This window comes from Chaetodon trifascialis, chromosome 4 (genome assembly GCF_039877785.1).
Source record: "Chaetodon trifascialis isolate fChaTrf1 chromosome 4, fChaTrf1.hap1, whole genome shotgun sequence".
Taxonomy (NCBI): Eukaryota; Metazoa; Chordata; class Actinopteri; order Chaetodontiformes; family Chaetodontidae; genus Chaetodon; species Chaetodon trifascialis.
In genome coordinates this window covers 21513293-21533570 of record NC_092059.1, presented here as the reverse complement: position 1 = coordinate 21533570, position 20278 = coordinate 21513293, and the positions used below count along the sequence as shown (strand labels likewise).

The window sequence follows — 20278 nt, the reverse complement described above, 5'->3', positions numbered from 1 at the left end:
TTAACTCCTAACCAGTCCTGATAAAATAATCAAGCAAATGGCACGTAGTGTGAGCCTGTAAGTCTGTCTGCTCTGTATGTTGATGGATACATTATTATCAAAGCGAGCAATGTGCATGATATATTCGCACTGCCCACTTTGAGCTAATAGGCTATCAGATTTCTCTCCTAATCAATCACTAATTCTCTCCTCTTATTTTCTCCCTCTATCCATCCCTCCCTACCCTCATTTCCTGTGACCACTAAACACCTCTTTAAGGCTTTTAGGGCTCTTTCTGAAGAGCCAGGATGACTTTCATACCTCTGCTTTACCACTCATCAATTATACAGAGACAGGATAGGAGCTAGGAGAGAGGAGGAGAGGACTACCACCTGTGTCCACAACAAAGACAGTGGAACAAAAACAAACAACAACAACAATTAGTGTTGGGTTAACCCTTTATCTGTGATTATTGAGACTGAAGAACCCAGGAAAAGACAATGTTGCTAGCTGCTAGCTACTTCCTGAGGCAAGGTATACATCAACACACACACACACACACACACACAAACACACACACACACACACACACACACACACACACACACACACACACACACACACACACATATATGCAAAGACAACCTAAAGCAAAACAGCTAAATGCACAAGGCATCAATACCAGTGAGCAAGAGATTTTGCAATAAAATGCGAGATAAAGCACTAAATCTGGACTCTAACATATTCCACACCTCTAAATGTCACACTCTATACTGCTGAATAATTTGATTGAAGAGTAATGAATATTTCTGTGTGTGTATGTCTGTGTGTGTGTGTGTATGTAGAAGTGAACAACACACACCTCCCCACTGTTTGGTTTAACCATCAAAATCGAATCTGACCGAGACCCTGAACACACAGAACCACAGCACACATGCATACAAATGCAGTCTGAAATGACTGATGGCGTATTTTTGATTAGACCGTGAAGCCAGCTCAGCAGATCTCGACCACTTCCATCAAAGAGTTAAAAAAAACAGTCTGTCTCATCAACAGTGCTAACAGCTGTGTGTGTGTGTGTGTTTGTGTGTGTGTGTGTGTGTGTGTGTGTGTGTGTGTGTGTGTGTGTGTGTGTGTGTGTGTGTGTGTGTGTGTGTGTGTGTGTGTGTGTGTGTGTGTGTATTATAATAGCCTATCAGTCATGCTGTAAGTGCTTTAGAAAATGGCAACACTTTGGGAAAACACTGGCCAATACGATTATTGCAAAGTGTGTGTATGTGTTGGGGGGGTGAGTTTTTCCATGGGCTGTGCTGTAAATCTGCAGACAACTGTGTAAGTGCTGCACGCTGTGAGTGGTCCCTGTCCACTCAGGAGTTTCAGATCAATAATGCAGGTTTGGATCCAACAGGAGCGCTGCTGCATTTGTTGTCTGCAATACAAAACGTATTTAACTTGTTTTACACTTACTGAAACCTTTTTTTAATGCTTGGCTGAGGTGGAAAACTTGGTGTATTGATAAAAATAACACGTTCAACAGAAACAGGCTTGATAAATCCAGACGTACATGACGCCTGAGAGCTCAACAGCCGTTGAAGAAACGAAAAATGCGGCTGACAAAAACGTCGTGTGTGTGAGGGATGAGAAGACTGTAAGATTCCCTGAATTAACACGTGAAACACATCTAAATGCCATATCTTGTTTCCACATTGCCGACTTTGTTCTGTTGAGGTTTTAATTGCGTCACCTCTTTGCAACCTCTTCTTCTGCAATGGTTTAATTCCACCTGACTGGAGAATTAGTGCCACCAATCACCTATCTTGAAGTGTCTAACTGCTCATTAGTCACATAACAGGAGTAATTCAGTCAGAATATGTGCTAGACTTGGAAGGTTGAGCAATGTAAGATCAAAAAAATCTTTTAAATCAGAATCAGAAAAGCTTTATTGCCAAGTGTGATTTTACATATGCGAGGAATTTGTTTTGGTGAAGCTGGACAAATCTACTAAAAAAATACTATTAAAAAGTAAAGAATATAACAATATAAATATATACACACAAGTCTGTTTTACCAGAAGCACAGTCAGTTTTTTTTTTTTTTTTTTTCAGAAAGAAAGCTGGTTGACAAAATATTCTCATAAGCAGATCTGCCACAACCAAAGTCTGTTAATAAAATACATGCTTTAATAGTTAATTACTACCCTGTACTTTGTCTATAACAGTGATTTTGTCATTCAGGACTCAAGTTTTGGTTATGCAATGTTAAGTTTTCATGAGCCAGTGTCTCAGGATGGTAGAAACATTCAGCTGGGGCTCTGTGTTTGAGAATCTGGAAGCCTATGAAATCACAGGTGAAAACATACAAGACAAACTTATTCTTGCAATTATTCTTGCAGAAGTAAAATTTTAGCCGCAGCTGACTCAATACACTGTTGGGAAGAATCCAGTATCAGCAGGTGGAGTTGGGGCGGGACTCAATAATGGCCAGTCACATCAGTTCACAGCAGCAGTTTTCTAATGCGCTGAGATTTCACGCCAGCTTGTTCTCAGACGTGCAGAACGCATCCTAAGTAGAGGCATCTAATATTAATATCAAGACAGCAGATATTCATCCAGGGCCAAATGGTGCACATTTTATAAGTGCATCAAAAAGTGGGAAAGGCTAAACTTGTACATGAAACAAAGCTACGTGAAAGAGATGAAAACATTCTTGAACAGATAGAGCAGACTTTGATGTATTATTGGAATTCTGGGAGTGGTAAAGAGAGGAGTCTTGCAGGAGGACTAAGATAACTTGAAGCTGTTCGCTGCAGCATCTGTCCTCATCAGAAGTGCCTCATGTGAAGATCTTTGTCGAGTAAGGTGCACTGCTGCTCTACTGTGTCCTTCATAGGTTGTTGATATTGCTTTGGATAGTACTTCTGTGATTCATGCAAGCTGCTGGTGTGATGACTCAAGTTGGTTTACATGGACGCCACTGTTATTTATGAGTTCTGTCAGCAATAATGGCACAAGACAGACACTTACTTTCTTTCAGCGTGCCTCCGCCAATAAATCGGTGCAAAGATTTTACCTTTATTTAAGCCCCCAGGTAGGCTTTGAACATACTCTCGTTTAAATAAAGCTTCATGTGTCATTGTTACAGCATAGTGTTGTTAATAGGGTCATCAGTGTACATCAGCATTTTTGTCTCAGCATGTGAAAAGTAATTATGATGGTGATGTAACGGAGACGGACAGCTAGCTGGATTTATACTTGACACGAGAGGTATAGCAGTCCAACCATAGACAGCAACAGTGCAGGATTTGAGTTATAGCTCAGCATCGTGCTAATAGCAGCACTGCAGCACTGGACCAATGTATCATTCATAATCAGGCCGTATTGTGCTTTCATTATAATTCCCACAGTAACTGTATGTTATTTTGTGGTGGGTTATTCCTGTGCTTATGGAACTGAAGTTACTGGACATCAAGGTAACTTCTATCTTGCCTTGTCTCATTGCTGAAAAGATCTTGGTGTTTATGCTCTATCATGTAGTTTTGTAGAACAATAACAGCTACTACAACATTTTCTTGCTAGATGTGAGTTGTGGGCAGAGAAATTCCTTAATGTTGATCTCCATTATTACTGCTGTCAGCATTCCTAGGAACAGTGTAAACTGACCAATCATGGTCCTTGCTGTCTCGACGTTATATCCCTGTAGAGGCTGGAGATGTGCATAGTTATATTTTTGAGGAGGTGCACATCAGGTATGGCAAAGCTATGTCTGCTACATGTGCCCCAGATAGCAAAATACAGTGATTCAACGTTGAATTTTGGTGAAATTGGTTATTTTTGGTTGAAGTTGAAAAATCTATGTTTATTCAATATTGAATTAGAGCTACCATTTCAACATTTGAAAAAATGTTGTTGAATCAGCATTGTATAGATGCTGGGTTTTCAATGTTGAAATGTCAACATTAAATAGACATGGTTTCAATGTATGGCATGCTGTGGCTGTGCACCTGTGCCCCCGCCCACGAGACTTGCTCTCTCCTGAGACCAAACCAGTTCAAACCAGTCAACAGTTGGCAGTGGTTGGCAGCTTTTAGAGGCTTTTATTATCTTCGAGTGACAGTGGCTTTACTTGCCCCCTGCCAGGCTAACGCTATGTTCCCACCAAACGCGATGAAAATTATTTAATCGCGCTCCAAATGAAATCGCGTCGCGCCAGACGCTCCAGTTTTGACGCTGGTACAAAAACCCCTTGCAGCGTCATCGCGTCGCGCGACAAGCCCGCCCAACAACAACATTTCTTCCGCCATTTGATTCTCTCGTCGACCACGTCCGTACGTCAGCACGTCGTTGACGATCTCAACGCTGATAGGCTGTCGCGGCGCGTCTTCACGCGAATCCGCCGCAAAAGTTCAATTATTTCAACTCGAGCGATGAAGCGATAACGCGATGGGGCGACGCGATGAGAGCGATTTTCGCGGCCAACGCGTCCATCGCGCCGCGCATCGCGTCCATGGCGTTGCCCGGCAAAATGACGCTTCAAATCGCGTATGCTTCATGCAATTTGCCTTGCATGAAGCATATTTAAAACCTACAGATGAAGGCTGAAAAGTGCTGTAATGGTCCTTTAATTAATAACATTGTTGCAATGTAGAATCAATGTAATTTCAATGCATTTATAAATGAATCAATATTGATTCTATGTTCAGATTAATTGACAATTCTACATTGTTTCAATGTTGAAAATGATGTAGTTGAATAAATATTGAATCAATGTTTAGACTGATTGAAAATTCAACATTATTTCAATGTTGATCATAACGAGCGCTTTCAATGTTACTTTCAATGTCTGACATCAATGTTGATTCAATTTTAAGCCATGACCATATCTCAATGTTGATTCAATGGATTTTTGCTTTCTGGGGCAGGCCCTGTGGTTACTGTAATGCACATACCGTATATGACAAAACATTTGCTTCACATTATATTTAAAGAAAATGCAAAGCCACAATACATATAAACAGTCCTGTGATTACTACGATTGCTATGTTCATTGTGCCAAAATTTCACAAAGGAATTAAGGCTGAACTATATGCAAAAAAAATAAAAAAATAAAATAAAAAACATACTGTTACTGTTTTGCAGTATGTTTAAGTGATAGGATTTTAGTGGCTATGGTAATTTTTGCATTTAATTTTCACTGACAAAAATGTTAAAGAGATGTGTGATTGTTGCTGGGGTTTGTAAACAAGCATGTTCCCTTATGTCTGAAGAATATGATTTGTACATACGGGTGCATCTCTGTAGGATTACAAAGCTTCATTTATAATGGTATGTTGTGACACATTTTACCTTTATCAAAAAACTGCAGCTCCTGCGATTTGGACATATAATGCTATTTGGATGATTTGCTGTTCAGCCCTAAAAGGAAGCAGACAAAGATGTGGTGACGTCTCCCTCCTCAGGCCAGCCACACGCCTTCCCCTTCCATGGGAAATTTTGATTTCAATGTGGACTTATCATTGAGTGCCACTGGACTGCCAAGGTGCAAATGCAATCATCAGCTAAATGATAGCTTTGCCATGGCAACACACCAGCTCTCTGGGTCTCAGACACTATGCCAGGGCTCATTTCCATGACAACATTATCAAAAATCTCAACCACAAACAGAGAGCAGCTTCAACTCAACTGAAAATCAGACCGCTGCTGCCGACTGCCTCCCTGCTCTGTCTAAGAAACTGAAACTAGAGAATGTTTGCTAATGTAATGATCAGCTCCATGTATGCACACACACACACACACACACACACACACACACACACACACACACACAAAAACCCAGCTCAAGTTACCTGCCTCCCACCCTGATCCCCCACCATCCCTCAAGCATAAAGCACACACACACACACACACACACACACACACACAGCATGTGACACGTGTGTGTTACCTGGCCAGCATTGATACAGTCAGTGAAGGCACTCCTCCTGGAGAAGAACATAAGGAGCTGCTGCCAGCGAGAGGAGGATGTGGAGGGAGAGGAGGAGGCGGGAGAGGAGGTGGAGGGAGAGGAGGTGTGGGGAGGTGCCAGCTCCTCAGAGGAGCCTCGCTTGGGTCCCAGCTTCTGTTTGACTCCTAGCCCCGCCCCTTGACCTCCAGATGCCCCGCCTACCCTGGCACTGCGGGGGTATAGGGTGTTGTTGCCGAAAATATAGTTCATGGTCCCTGCTGTCTGCTCTTCCCTTAGACAGACGAGATAGAGTTCATGTTGTAGCGCTTCTCCACTGCTTCATCTCTACTTCCTCTCCTCTGTCCCTTGGCTCTCTCTTTCCTCCTCTCAAGGTGTTGCTGTCAAATATACAGTCCAGCACTTCCTTCTGTTCTGCCACCAGTTCCTGCTGAAGACTATGTTGCTACTGGTGATATTTTCATTTTCTCTCCTCAATTTCCTCTTGTTATTATCTCTTTATTTTCCCTTTTCTCTTCTTCAGCTCCCTCAGGAGTGAGAGAGCAGCTGGCAGATGGAGAGCTGAGGAGGAGGAGCTGGAGGAGGAGTTGGAGGAGGAGGTAGAAAGTGCAGGGCAGGTATACAGAGTTGTCTCGGAGTTGGTGTTCGTCTGTCAGGGTCACTGTACATCCATCCAGCTGTCAATCCATCTGCCCGTCTGTCTTTGTTGTCCATCCATCTGTCCATCATCCCATCTTCCCTCTAGCCAGGAGAAATATCCAACATCCACATCTCTTGCAGTCCAAAATCTCCTCTCTTCAACTCTTTCGTTCCTCTCCTCAGAGAGAAAAAGAGTGAGGGGAAGCGTGGGCCACGCAGCGAATGGATATGAGAATTGATTATTTAAGGGAGTCTTTCGCCACCCCACCTCTTCCTCCCTCACTCCCTCCTCCTTTCTAGTCCAAGGAGCTGACCAGTCAGTCTCCCCTCTGTCACTCTGTGTGCTCCCATTAAATATGGAAGGAAGAGGGGAGGGGGGGACGGGCGGCTGGACGGATGAAAGGAGGGAGGTGGAGGGATGCAGGCAAGGAGGACAGCGTCTGAAGTAGGTGGATGGTTGGAAGAATCATTCTGCAACTCTTCTGTTTCTCCTCCCCTTCCTCCTACATCTGTGATGTCGCTCCAAGTCTCACTCTCTTGTCTCGTCTCTCTCACTTAGTACAGTACATTATTCAGTCTCTCTTTCTCTCCCTCCCTTTTTTCAACCTACCCCACACCCACCTTCTCTCTCTTTCTCTCACTCTGTCTCTGTCTTTTAGCAAATTGTCTTTTCCAGTCTTTTATTGGAGCTGCAACCCGACGCCTCTCCCTCTCTCTAACTGTCAGATATCATTACTGGTACAAGCCACGCCCCTACATTCCAGCCAGCCAATGACATAACAGAGCCCCCTCAAACACACACGCACACACACTCCAAATACACACACACGCCCTCAAACATGCATGCACGCACAAACATATGCAATGATTCCTGTTTCAGGTAGAGGTGACAAGGTAGAAAACAGCTGAATGCCACGGAAGTACAAACTGAACGCTAATTGTGGCTAGACAGATAAGGCGATAAATGTGTGTTTGTGTATATGTATATGTGTGAATGTAGGCATGCTAAGGTGTGTGTGTGTGTGTGTGTGTGTGTGTGTGTGTGTGTGTGTGTGTGTGTGTGTGTGTGTGTGTGTGTGTGTGCGTGTGGCCATGCATTATTCGTATTGTGGGGACATAAATCTGTTTACACAGTCACATTGTGGGCACTTAGTTAAGATTAGGTTTAGGCATGTCGTGGTTATGGTTGGGGTAATTCTCCAGGAAATGAATGTAAGTCTATGTCCCCAAAGGTGTGTGTGTGTGTGTGTTTGTGCAAGAGTGAAATAAGAGAGAGATATTCACCCAGTTTCACTCAGTAACAATAATTCACACTGAAGCACAGGACCAACAGGTACGCCTCTAATATGTGTGTGTTTGGTGCATCAGACTTGTTGGTAATACGTGTGTGTATGCATATGTGTTCGTGTGTGTGCGGGAGAGAGATCTTCTCCTGAGGCTGTTTCAAGACACTGCAGCACCCAGCTCTCCCACACACTCTCACTCAGTCTCTCTCATGAGCGCGTGCACACACACACGCACGCAGACACACACGCAGACATACACGCATAGAGCACGACTCCAGAATGGAAAACAACAGGCTGTTGCTGGGCACTGACTGAGATAAAAGAAAAGAGAAGACGGGAAAGGAGAAAGTACACAACCAGGCTAGCAAGTGTCCTCGCAGCATCCCTCAAGCATGGCATACAGGTCTGGAGGCTTTAGCATGCACTGAATCGGCTAGCATGTCTGGGCCCAAGGCAAGTTAGTGAATGTGAAAAATAGCAGCCAGGTTTGCAGCTAGCTTCATTGGATAGCTAACTCAGACTGCCTTTAGCTGTAATTACTAGCTCACTACCGCAAACTAAACAGAGCTATTCCAGCAGTACGCCTTGACGTCCGAGGTGTACAGTTAGCCTACGCAGCTATCGCAGCCTCCCTGAGGATTAGCCACAGGTGGCGCAGGACCCCTGTCACAGCTTCTTCCTGCGTTTCCTTGGGAACTGTATCTATGGCAACAGCTTTTTTCAAGTCCTGAAATACACCTGGTACTGGCTGACTAATATGTTGTTCCCAAAGATCTCAACAGATGTCAATGAGATTTCTTATGATTTTTTTCAATTATCTTAACATGAAGAAACCTGCCTAATATGTGACAGGAAAACAGAGCGGGATTCACAGTTTCAATATAAAGCTACAGACTGGCCAAGCTGCCACGAGAGTACAGAGGCTGCAGGTATCAACAATTCAGAGATGTGACTCAATTATAATTTTGACCATATGTCCACACCACGGGAAAGTCACTGAGCAACTGTGCAGACTGTGACTGACAGTCTAGGAGCTCCCATTAGGCTCGGTTAACCAGCTAGGATTTTATGACATTCAATTAAAGACATTTCATCTAACTGTAAAAACCTGCATCCTGCTATGACAAAGTGGCACTAAGCTGGCCATGTTTGTGATTCAAGATATTCAGCAATTCACATGTTACTATCAATTTGTTTCAAACACCAAAAAACAAAACACACATGCAAAATGAAACAAGATTAGGTGACTAAAGCTACTCTAGGGGCTCTGTGAGGCTATACTTAGCGGTTCAATGCTAAGATCAGCATGCTAGGAGGTTTGTTGTCACAGCCAGTAATAACACAGAAACATGCAGACATAGACAATACATAAAATCTTCATTTATACGTCATTCATACAGTGCTCACATGATCATGTTTAAAATACATGCATGATCATGTTTAAAATACATGCAGCATGTTCACCATCCGTGTGTTAGAGTATGGGGGGGGGGTGTTTAGCTAATAAATTAGTTGTTAGATATTTCATTCTACGAAACCAAACAACAGCGCCAAACAACATATGTGCAGTACGAAACCTGCACTAATGCAACCTGAGCTTCCTGCAATGGCCACGACCGCTAAGGATAGAGCAATACATCTGTCGTGTTGCCTGCAGTGTCAATGCACAATACAAAGCTATCATCAGAGCTAGCATAGATTACAACTGGAACCATATCATTAGCATCTGCCAGTCACTTCACTGTCAGTGCGTCTGCAGCTAGCCACCATAACAAAAAGTACAATGAACAGACATGTCAGCTGACACACAAACAATTCATTGACACAGTGGTCATTTCACAACCCACCGTGCCTTCATAAGCCTCTCTCACACTTCTCTCTCTCTCTCTCTCTCTCTCTCTCTCTCTCTCTCTCTCTCTCTCTCTCTCTCTCTCTCTTTCTCTCTCTCTCTCTCTCTCTCTCTCTCTCTCCAGTCAAATGTCAGCCAGTGAATGCCAGTCCTATTAATATTTCAGGACCAATTAAATAAAAGCACACATCATGCATGTTTAATGTCCAACTGCTGAGAGAGCCAACTTTGCCCTCTCATCCTCTACAGGTAGGCCAGGCTAGTCATAGCTAGCCTAGCATACAAATGCTGTGTTCCCTTTTCTAACAAATGATTTTCACCTTCCCCTGCTCTGGCCATGGTCCCACCACAGACTGATCCACAACCTATTTTAGGTCCCGGCTCAACAGGCTCTAGACAGCCTGACCCTGTTGGCACAGAAACAATGCAGTTAAGTACGTTTGGCCGTAATGCGGACTCAAGGCTTCATCCCTTTTGATTTTAGCAGTGACTGCACTTATGTAAGAACTGCTAAAGATTTATTAGTTCAGCAATATTGACATATTGGGAAAACAAACACCTTTCGGTGACCAACCACAAGTTTTAATATGATATGTGCCTTTGATGCCCTGTCACATTGTGCTAGCTCGCCTTTAACTTTAACATGGCTCTTAGTAAAATAGTAACAACCAGCAGCTTTGTGCTGTCAACAGCTATTAAAGTGCAGCTAGAAGCACCGTAAAGCAGACGCCATGCAGATCTATACTGCAGTCTATTCCAGTGGTTCCTCACCATGTTGGCTCCCCCCCAGCCCATCCATTAGATCCATTTCCGATTCTGGTAAGGACCATTTAGAAGCGCTACGTCTGGATCCCCTGGTAAATACTGGGGATACAGAGAAATTGACATAAATCACTGCAAAGCGAGCAAAACAGCAGCTCAAGCAGAGGGAGAATCCAAATACAAGCCTCTCTGATTATACTTGAGGGTGAGCTGGTTGTTTTTCTTAGCTATGCAGCTCAGCTTAGTCATGACACCGTGATTTAAAGCAGCTACAATCAATATTTTTATTATGGCAATGGGTCAAATTAAGTTGAGTAATTTGAAAGAGGTCACTTGCAGTGATGAACCCACAGAGAATTATTATCTTACTCTGTCGCCCCACTCAGCTCTACAAAGCTTCTTAACATGTTTCAGCTCACTGCTTATCTTTTTAGCTGCAACTCTACTGGTTTACAGTTCTAAATATCCATGGTACACTACCTGCTCAGCACCAAACAGCAGCTAAAGATCTGATATTCCCCTCAGGAGGCCATGAAGATCAAAATAAGAGAGTGAATATTGGACGTGCATCCATCAGGTGGCCAGGAACACAACTATACATGAAAGATAAGTGTAAAAAGCCAACTGCTTGCTAACAAGTTCGCCATGTCAGATAAAATGGTGACGCCAGTTAAACGAGAACAGGCTACTTTGAGCAACAAATACCAAACACCATAGAATAAAGGCAGCACAAAGAAGTACCCATTAGAAATTTCATATTTGTTTTCATTTACAAGGGCCAGGTCAAGCTAGTTCCATGCTGTTATGTATTATCAAACATTAAAAACTTTGGTGATACAAACAGTGGATTCCAGTCTGTCAAAACTGGTCATATCTTTCTCTATAGGTGGACAAAATAATGCACACACTGCTTTTTTAAGGACAGCCGCAATCATGGAGAAATGTTGAAAATAGTTTGTTGTTTGCTGGTTTGATTGTCTACGTCCACTGTGGCCCTGTGGCCTTCCACGCTGAGGCACAATCCACTATACACCATAAACATTACAGTGAGAGCAGTGTAAAAGTCTTCCTGACTTCTAATTTCTATTACCGTATCAGCAGGAGGGAAAAGAGATTCATTGGGGAGGTGATTTGGCTGACTGACAGGTTGATTAACATCCAGCATCAAGTCTGCCCTCTTTCTCTGTCGGCCTGTAATTCTCTCTTTATCCCATCTCTTGCCACTCCCTGGCCCTCTCTGTCTTTCCTTCCTTCCTAATTATCTGCATTAGCTTAATGACTAAGAGCCACTAAGGTCTCTGAGTGGCCTATGTGTATTTTACTGTTTGTGTGTCATCAAAAGACAAGCAAGAGTTCTTTCTTACTGTTTCTCCTCATTCAGTATCTGCAGGAGATTTACATTCTGTTAGTGGAGTTATTTAATCAAAATTAAAGTTATACTGCTGCAGTGAGGGCTGCATTTCCTCCTCAGTCAACCATAAACTGTCTAACAGGTTTGTCAATACCAATAACAATAAGCCTTGCTATTATATTTACTGAGCCTCTTTACCAGCGATAGTCAGTCTATAAAACAGTTTGATGAATTCAGTTCAGTCTTGATTTGTGCAGGCAGCACAAAGTATGGCCATTATTCTTCTGCCTCTACTGCCTCCTGCAGTATACAAACTGAAACTACGCCTAAACTAAGATTATAAGAGCTGAATGGAAGCTGTCTGAGCTCATTTCCAGCTCTTAAAAATGTATTTCTTATCAACATTCTCTATACAGACTGACAATTAATAGAAGCTATGGGATGGTGGGTAAAAGGTTATAAGTAAGAGCCCAAAATAAATAAAATAATATTTTTGATCTTATTCAGGTCTGAGTGGTACAATGCAGATGGAATGACACTGTTACAGGCTTATTCCTTATGTAATTGCCCACGTCACATCCATGCCAGACCATGTGTATGCAGTATAAAAAGACACACACTATCACATCAGACAAACGTATCAACAATCACAACATTGGCATGCTTTGTATTAACGTGGTCCCGAGAACCAAAACCAAGGGATGCAAGAGCTTTAAAGCTGTGTTTTGGTTCTGACTTCAGGAGAGTGATGCAGTACAGAAGGTTATGGTGAGGCAGATTCATGATAAATTATTTGGAGAAAAGCAAAGAGTGAGCATGCTGCAGAATCGGTCTCTTAAAGACACCACATGTAGCATTTCTAAAATGTCAGTGCAATGAGTATTTCATTGTAAAATAAGTTATGTAACAAGGTAGAATAACCATAAATAAAGAATGCATGGCAGATACAGCTTGCCTCACACTTGTTAAGGGTATTATTTCTTTAAATTTAACCATCAAGCTTCTTTAAGCTATGAAACGTGTCCCTTCCCATCCAGCTGCCTTCCCTCAAGCTGTCTCTCTTTTTTCTAAGGATATAAACATGTTATTTTTCCTCCGGTTTTCATCCCTTGCACCATCTGCCACTGAGACCTCTGGCACTTTAGCTCCATTTGCACAGCGGAAGACTGTCCTATTGAGGTTGTCTGTCTTATCAACAATTTATTGATGTCAAAATGCTACATGGAACTGAGACATGTTGATGCATGATGTCGGTCAATTTCAACAGATGCAACAACAATTCCCTCAGCTTCAAGAATCTGCAGAGCTGTTCCACAGAACGCCAGATATGAGCGAATGAAAAAAGAACGGCATGCTCACGTAACCTGAGCTTCAGACGAGAAACAACATCATGTCACAAATGTACAAAGCTACGGCTGCATGCGACGGGCTCAGAGGCGGGGTTACCTGGTAGTAGGCGTGGCTTTGTGAATAGAGGGAGGAGAAAGGCGGGGCTGGCACGTCGTTCAGCCTCTCTCCCTCTGGGTGAGGCCACGCCTCGTCATCGAAGGGAACCTCAGGAGATTCTACCTATGATGTACAGACAGAGCTCAGCATGGGGCAGCGCGCACACACACACACACGCCAACACACACCGTGGAACACTGATATGCCAGGTGAACGGCAGGTGGGAGCTTACAACAGTTACAAAACAAAAGGAGACAAAATATACAGTATAAAACGCACACGTTACACCACTCTGTGTTTCGGCTCCTTCGCGCAAGAGGTCACTGACAATCGATGACCACGAATCTATTTAATTCAAATATTCCAAATAATAATATATTGATCAGTAATGTCTTACAAAGAAACACAACAGTAACTACACAAATAGTAAAGTTGAGAAAAGAGGGTTGGAAGTTTTATGGCTACGTACCAAAGTGTATAAGCTATGTGAGCTGTAAAACATTGTTTGTTTTTATGCCTTTTCAAAGGTAACTGTCAGGTAAAACCAGAAGTTGTGGTCATCTAAGGACATCTAAAGGACATCTGAGCTGTGCTAGGCAGCTATTCACAGGACTAGTTTTTGTGGTGTACGTTTTGTGTCTCTGCTGCCTTACATATTTATGCAGCACAACAAACATTTGCTGAAACACGAAAATAGATTTTTTGATTACAGGAAAACTATTTGGCAAACAAGCTTTAGCTGGAGTTAGCCATGATGGCATTAACCTCAACTAGCAGGAGTGCAGTCACTGTGGCTTTGTTGCTTCTTTTTCCGAATTAAAGAAATATATGGCATAATATTTATCACATGGTAAAACAAATGTAAAAAAAAAGAACTAAAGTCAGATTCTGGTTGTAATCAAATATTAAGATTTCAGTACACGATCATTAAAAGTATATGTATGCACCACAACATGAGATGTTATATGTGGATGGATTATTTATATCACATATTGTTACACAAATGTGCACTTAAAATAAACTAGAGAGCAAGAAGGATAAAATGTGTGTGTGTGTGTGTGTGTGTGTGTGTGTGTGTGTGTGTGTGTGTGTGTGTGTGTGTGTGTGTGTGTGTGTGTGTGTGTGTGATAGGGAGACAGAGAGAGAGACAGAGAGAGAGAGGAAGAGAGGGGAACATATACATGGGGAGCACAAGGTGGCAGGTCCATCTGTCATACAGAAGCAAGCCAGATCCAGCACCTGTGGTCACACACACTATCACATAAACACACATACACACACATATGCACCATTTGGGAATGAGGATCTCTCAAAATAACCTCTATTCCCACATTTACATTGTATCAAGAGCAACATACACATTCACCAAAGACAAGTTTTATATAGTCAGACACGTGATGAGCAGCTGAAAAGGATCTGCTTGTAAAGAGCCATGGCGATGAGGAAGATGATCATGATGATGTTATGGGCCAGGATATTGAGACCTCTAAGCCCGGACCATGAAGCCAGTGAAGATAAGGAGTACAGATAACATCCGACAGACTGTGCATTGTTGCCGTACAGGCAACGGAGATCACAGATCCAAAGCTTTATTGAGAGCTGTCGACAAAAAGATGAACAAATCATTCCATCATCAATAAATGGATGACTGCTTATCATGGAAATTTCACACTCACATAAAGAAAAACATCTATCTTGCAGGACCCTCATCAGAGAAACATTTAAGGATTGGAAATGATGTCCAGCCACAAGGTGGAGCTACGCACCAACATTTCCTTCAGCACAGCACAACATGAACTGCTTCAGTTATGACTGCGGCTTTTCCAACAGACAAACTCTGAGCTTGTGGTGACTGACAGCTGAGTCAGTGCAGAGACAAAACAAATGACAGTGTATAATGACTTGGAACTGACACACCACTAACACACACACTCCTCAGCTCTGACTGCCTGCAGCGTGCTGCGGGCTGTCGTAACTTAGCCAAAACACATGGCCACTGCTACTGAGAACACAAGAGTTGATTTAATAGAACTGTTCACTGACTGATAATCACTGATGCCAGAATTTAGAAAGGATGGCACGTCAGTGGGTGGGTGGGAGGGGGGTTAAACACGAGAAGATATGGATGTGAAATGAGAGGAAATCTTATTTTTTAATATCTGTTAGCTTTTCTAAAATCACTGTGAAGCCTCATGTGGCTTATGGTTTGGGAAAAAACTGAGGTTTTGGTTAAGAAAATACCAGAGAATCCAGAAGAAACATCACCATTAAGGCCCTTTTCCCACCTTCTTTACTACCATGTAATTTATGTGGTAGTAAGTAAATTGATATTGTTAATTTGCATATTCCTCTGTCATTTTATTGGAAGATGGGCCTGCTTTTGTTCGATTCCACATAAAAAAGACAATAATTACAATTTACCAGACGGCAATAAAACATTCAATTCAAAAAACAGCATCAACAGAAGACAACACACATCAGGTGTGTGCGTGTTTGCATGTGCAGCAGGGAAACAAGTGTGTGTGGTCAGAGCTGTGCTTACAGTGATGTAAGCACTAATCTGCAGACAGATACAGCCCAATCAACCAAAATATAAAAAGATTAGGAGGCTACGCTGTGTGATTATGAGTGTGTGTGAGAGAGATAGAGGGGAAAAGGAAGAAGAGACAAAGAGAGAGGGAGCCAGACAGACATGGACCGAGTGCAGAACAGAGATAGTAATGGGCCTCATTACTAAAAAATGGGACAAGCATTCGACTGAATCCCAGCATGCACAGTTCTGCAAAAGTATTCTCCTGGTACAAAGAAAGGCTCTGTGCATGGAAGGAAATTTAGGCCAGTATCCTTGACTTCTAAGTACTTACAAAGACCTATCTAATTCTGGAGCCATATTGAAACAGGTCCCCCGACTTCTGACTGTACTTGAACTTAAAAAGGGAGGTGCCTCTGCTATCCTGATGAGCAGCCAAGAGCTTCAGAAATAGAAGCTGATGGTATCAGACCTGATACTGGACCAAGAGCTGAATAAATTACTCACAATCACAACATGAAGCATGTCACTGCTGCTGGCAAGAAATCGTTTATCTCCGACGTGTCATCTTTTCAGGGACGATGACAAAGAGGCTTAATTTAAGCTTGACTGCATTATAATTTTGCAGTGGCATTCAAGAAAGGTTTCAAAAGCCCAACAGTCCCAAAGAATTGTACTGAAAGGGAAAGACTGTCAAATTGCAAACAAAAGAGCAGCACAAATACGTTAGCTTGGCAAACCTGTCTCCTATAAATCACAAATTTGCAACAGCAAATACATTTGGAATGAAATGTAAAACATCCCATAATGAACGTATCAGTGAAATGTGCTCTATTTGTTTTCCCACAATTTCCACTCTTGCCATAAAATATCTGTTCATACAAAGCAAAGCATGATTTTTATGAAGAGGACTTTTTCATGGTCTTGTTTAGGCATTGGCAGCATGAAAGATTATCATCTTGGTTAAATACAGTCACAGTGAACAGTGACTGAAACATGAGAAGTGATATGTTTACGTTAATAATATTCAACCGAAACCTCAATCTTTCTTGAACCTCAACCAAAGTGCTTTTGTTCCCTAAACATAATGAGGGACAAACTCTTAGATATGAAAGACATGTGTCTTCTATGTAGTACACACACACACATAGATCCATCCATTGTCTATACCCAACTATCCCCTTTCCGGGTTGCGGGGGGCTGGAGCCTATCCTAGCTGTCCATGGGTGAGAGGCGGGATACACCCTGAACCAGTCGCCAGTCGATCACAGGACAACACACAAGACAGACAACTATTCACGCTCACACTCACACCTAAGGGCAATTTAGAGTCACCAATTAACCTAATGAGCATGTTTTTGGTCTGTGGGAGGAAGCCGGAGTACCCAGAGAGAACCCACGCATGCACGGGAAGAACATGCAAACTTCATACTGTACAGAAAGGCCCCACCCGACCCGGGCATCGAACCGGCGACCTTCTTGCTGTGAGGTACGCGCACTACCTGCTGTACCACACACACATATATATATATATTAATATTGGGTGTTGTTTCAATTATGAACAATTGAGAAAATACCTGAATGTCTCCAATCACATATGAATGTACCACAAAAACATATGAGCTCATTGGGCCTTTAAAATCAGTTTGCAGCTCCACAGAGCAGCAGGAGTGTCCTGGCCCCTGATATTCAGCATCTGTCTGCAGTTATTATGACATATGGATTGACAGACAGACTGCTAATCTCTTAAAGAGTGAGCCCTGAGCCATTTGTGCATTTCTAAACCAGGTTGACAGTGTTAGTCAGCAGATGTGATGGGGATCAGATTGACAGTGTCAGTAGGATGTGCAAGCCACGTGTGTGTGTGTGTGTGTGTGTGTGTGTGTGTGTGTGTGTGTGTGTTGTTTGGTATACTGATGTAGAGCCAAAGCCACAGAGACAGAGATCCGGCATTAGTTACCTGAGCAGGCGTGATGTGTGTGTGAGTGACGTATCCATGAACATGTTGAATCTGAGACAGCTGCCGCTCCGCCACCTGAACCAGTTCTGCACCCCGGAGGTCACCGTGGCGACCAAGAGATCCATCCCTCCCCAGTGATCGTTCCCTTTGTCTCTCCATGGTACCGGCACCTCCTCCCTCTCTCCTCCAGGTCCCCCCCTCCCTTCCCTCCCTCCCCTCCCTCCCCAGGGTCCCTCCATCCCTCCCCAAGGTCCCTCCATCCCTCAGCTCTCTGGCTACTCCCATTGGATGCTGATGGCAGGGGTGTTGGTGGAGTTTTGGGGCACCTGGTGATGCCCCTTCTTCTTCTTGATACCGATACTTCTACAATGAGAAAGGAGGAGGAGGAGGAAACCGGAGGGTAAAAGAAGGAAGGAAGATCAAGAAGAGGAAATGTCAAGGAAAAAGACGACACAGATGGTTGGGATGGTGAGGTACAGGAGCGTGGGCGGGAGGTGGGGAAAAAAGGCAGAAGAAGAAGAAGAGAGAGGTTAGTTCAGAATATTAAGTCAAGGTGGAAAAGAGGTGCATTAGTGCGCAAAATTGCAGCCAGCATAAAAGAGCATGCCAGAGTGTGTACGTACATGTATGAGTGTGTCTGTGTGTGTGTGTGTGTGTCTGTGTGTGTGTGCATGCATGTGTAATGAGATGTTTATATTGAGCAGTTTTTGCGTAAGCACATGGGGCAGTCCAGGTGTACACCCAGCGTGGCAGTAATTGTTTCCTGAGCTTCCTGCATTGTACATGTGTGAATGCACAAACATTCATAAACACACACACTCACGCACAAACACACAGCCGCGGAGTACTTGAGAGAGAAGTTTTTAGGCAAAATAAGATGCATAACTGAACGAGGACAATGAGCCTGTTCAGGGAATTCATCTCTCTACATCTTCATCGTGCCTTTTTGCCTTCCACATCTGCACTACAGTAACTCTGTTTCCTCTTCCTCATCTCATTCCCCATCCCAATGTAGTCTGCCTCGCTCCTCTTTATCTTTAAAAAAAATATTCTGCTTTGATGGACAGAGTACAGTGGAGAGAGTCAGCGAAGCCGAGCAGGGAGTGACGACGGGTCCTAAGATAGTTCTGAATCTGCATGGTGTGCAACTAACTTAGCCAGCTGAGCAGCTAAGAAGAGGCTCTCTCTGTCACTGAATGCACACGGAAACTCACTCCTACCAGGAGGCACACTGATCAGTAAGGTAAGGTCAGTGTATTCCAGGTGTTGGACTCACAGCTTGACTTTAACCCAAGGTTAAAGGGGCACTTAACTCCAAATGAAAGTGAGTGCACACTGCGTGAAAAGCTCTTTAAAAGGATTTGCAGCCCTCGCACGGTAAGACTACTTGGCTGCTAACTGCATCCCAACCACATTATACCATAGCTGAGCACTTGCTGTATATGGAGAGATACACCGGTCGAGAGGCTGTTTACTGTACATCATGATGTGTGCAAGCCTAGAGATGTCAAAACAAGTGCTGAGTAATGAAATGACATGTCAGACTGCAAGGAAATGGCACTGTCACTGTATCAGCATGATTCTTGCCCTCTTCCTCTCCCAGCCTCTTCATTTAACTGCATACTAACTTTGTTGTGACCTCAGACAACGCTGCTCCCTCCTGACCTGCAGTAACCCCTATTCCTGCCACTAAGGCCTTGTTCAGGCTGCCATCCCAATGTTATTTTGGCATATCCAGATTGTATCCAGATGGATTTTAGGAAGGAAAAAAGCACAAAATCTGATTATTGCAAATCTGATCCAAAACACATTTGCAGGTGGTTTGAAATACATTTCCAATCGGTTTTCTATAGATGTGTCCCAGTCAGGCCACTCTGGCTACTCAAATTGGACTTCAAAGTCTCTTTTGCATCACTTTCAACACGACAGACAACAGCGATGTCAAACCCACAGTGATGGAAGCGCATCAGAGCGGCTGAGCAGAATGTATATGAGCTTCCATGGTCGCTTTGTTTGTCTGGTGCGACGGAGGAGTTCTGTACTGCAACTAGACAGCACAACTGTTTGGAGAGCAAGATGATGCATCTCCATTTCTCATGTTTCTGTATCAAAGTTGCATCACCAGCATCTGTAGTTACTGACGTTGCAACAGCAACACGTGCAGATAGATAGATAGTCTGTGTTAAAGATCTGATTTGAGAAACAAATCGAATCTGCCTGCAGTCTGAATAAAGCCTAAGAGGTACAACCATGTCATCCACCAGCCTGTTACCTGCTAGCTTGACCTTCTGCTTGAACCTTAGACTTGTCTTTTTACCTGCACCTTGCCTGGTTAGGTTAGCCTGCCTGGTTTCCTGCTTGTTTCTTCAATCAGAGTATAAACAAACTTTTATCTGCAGGTATCTGGGTCGTGCCAAACCTGCATTTTCTAAGATGCTGGAGGCACAATTAATACATCAGGAAAGGTGTTATAAAGGGGAAACAAGTTTGGCCATTATCTGGTTAAGCAATTTTTTTT

At 43.1% G+C, this 20278-nt stretch overlaps 1 protein-coding gene across 5 annotated transcripts in view; it reads right to left on the bottom strand.

The window, feature by feature from the left end:
- Nucleotides 1-20278, bottom strand: part of LOC139330368 (discs large homolog 1-like protein) — a 104549-nt gene that overhangs the window by 57763 nt on the left and 26508 nt on the right. The window contains exons 1-2 of one of the 5 annotated variants that reach the window (XM_070961233.1): nt 17761-17966; nt 13271-13393 (exon numbers count right to left, since the gene is read on the bottom strand). The exons of 2 other annotated variants lie outside the window; for them this stretch is intronic. In XM_070961233.1, coding sequence (XP_070817334.1) covers nt 13271-13393; nt 17761-17919 — 282 coding nt within the window. In that variant the 5' untranslated portion in view covers nt 17920-17966. Of the gene's footprint in view, nt 1-5919; nt 7309-13270; nt 13394-17760; nt 17967-20278 lie in introns of those variants that run through there. 2 more of the 5 variants (XM_070961236.1, XM_070961235.1) reach the window with 2 other exon arrangements.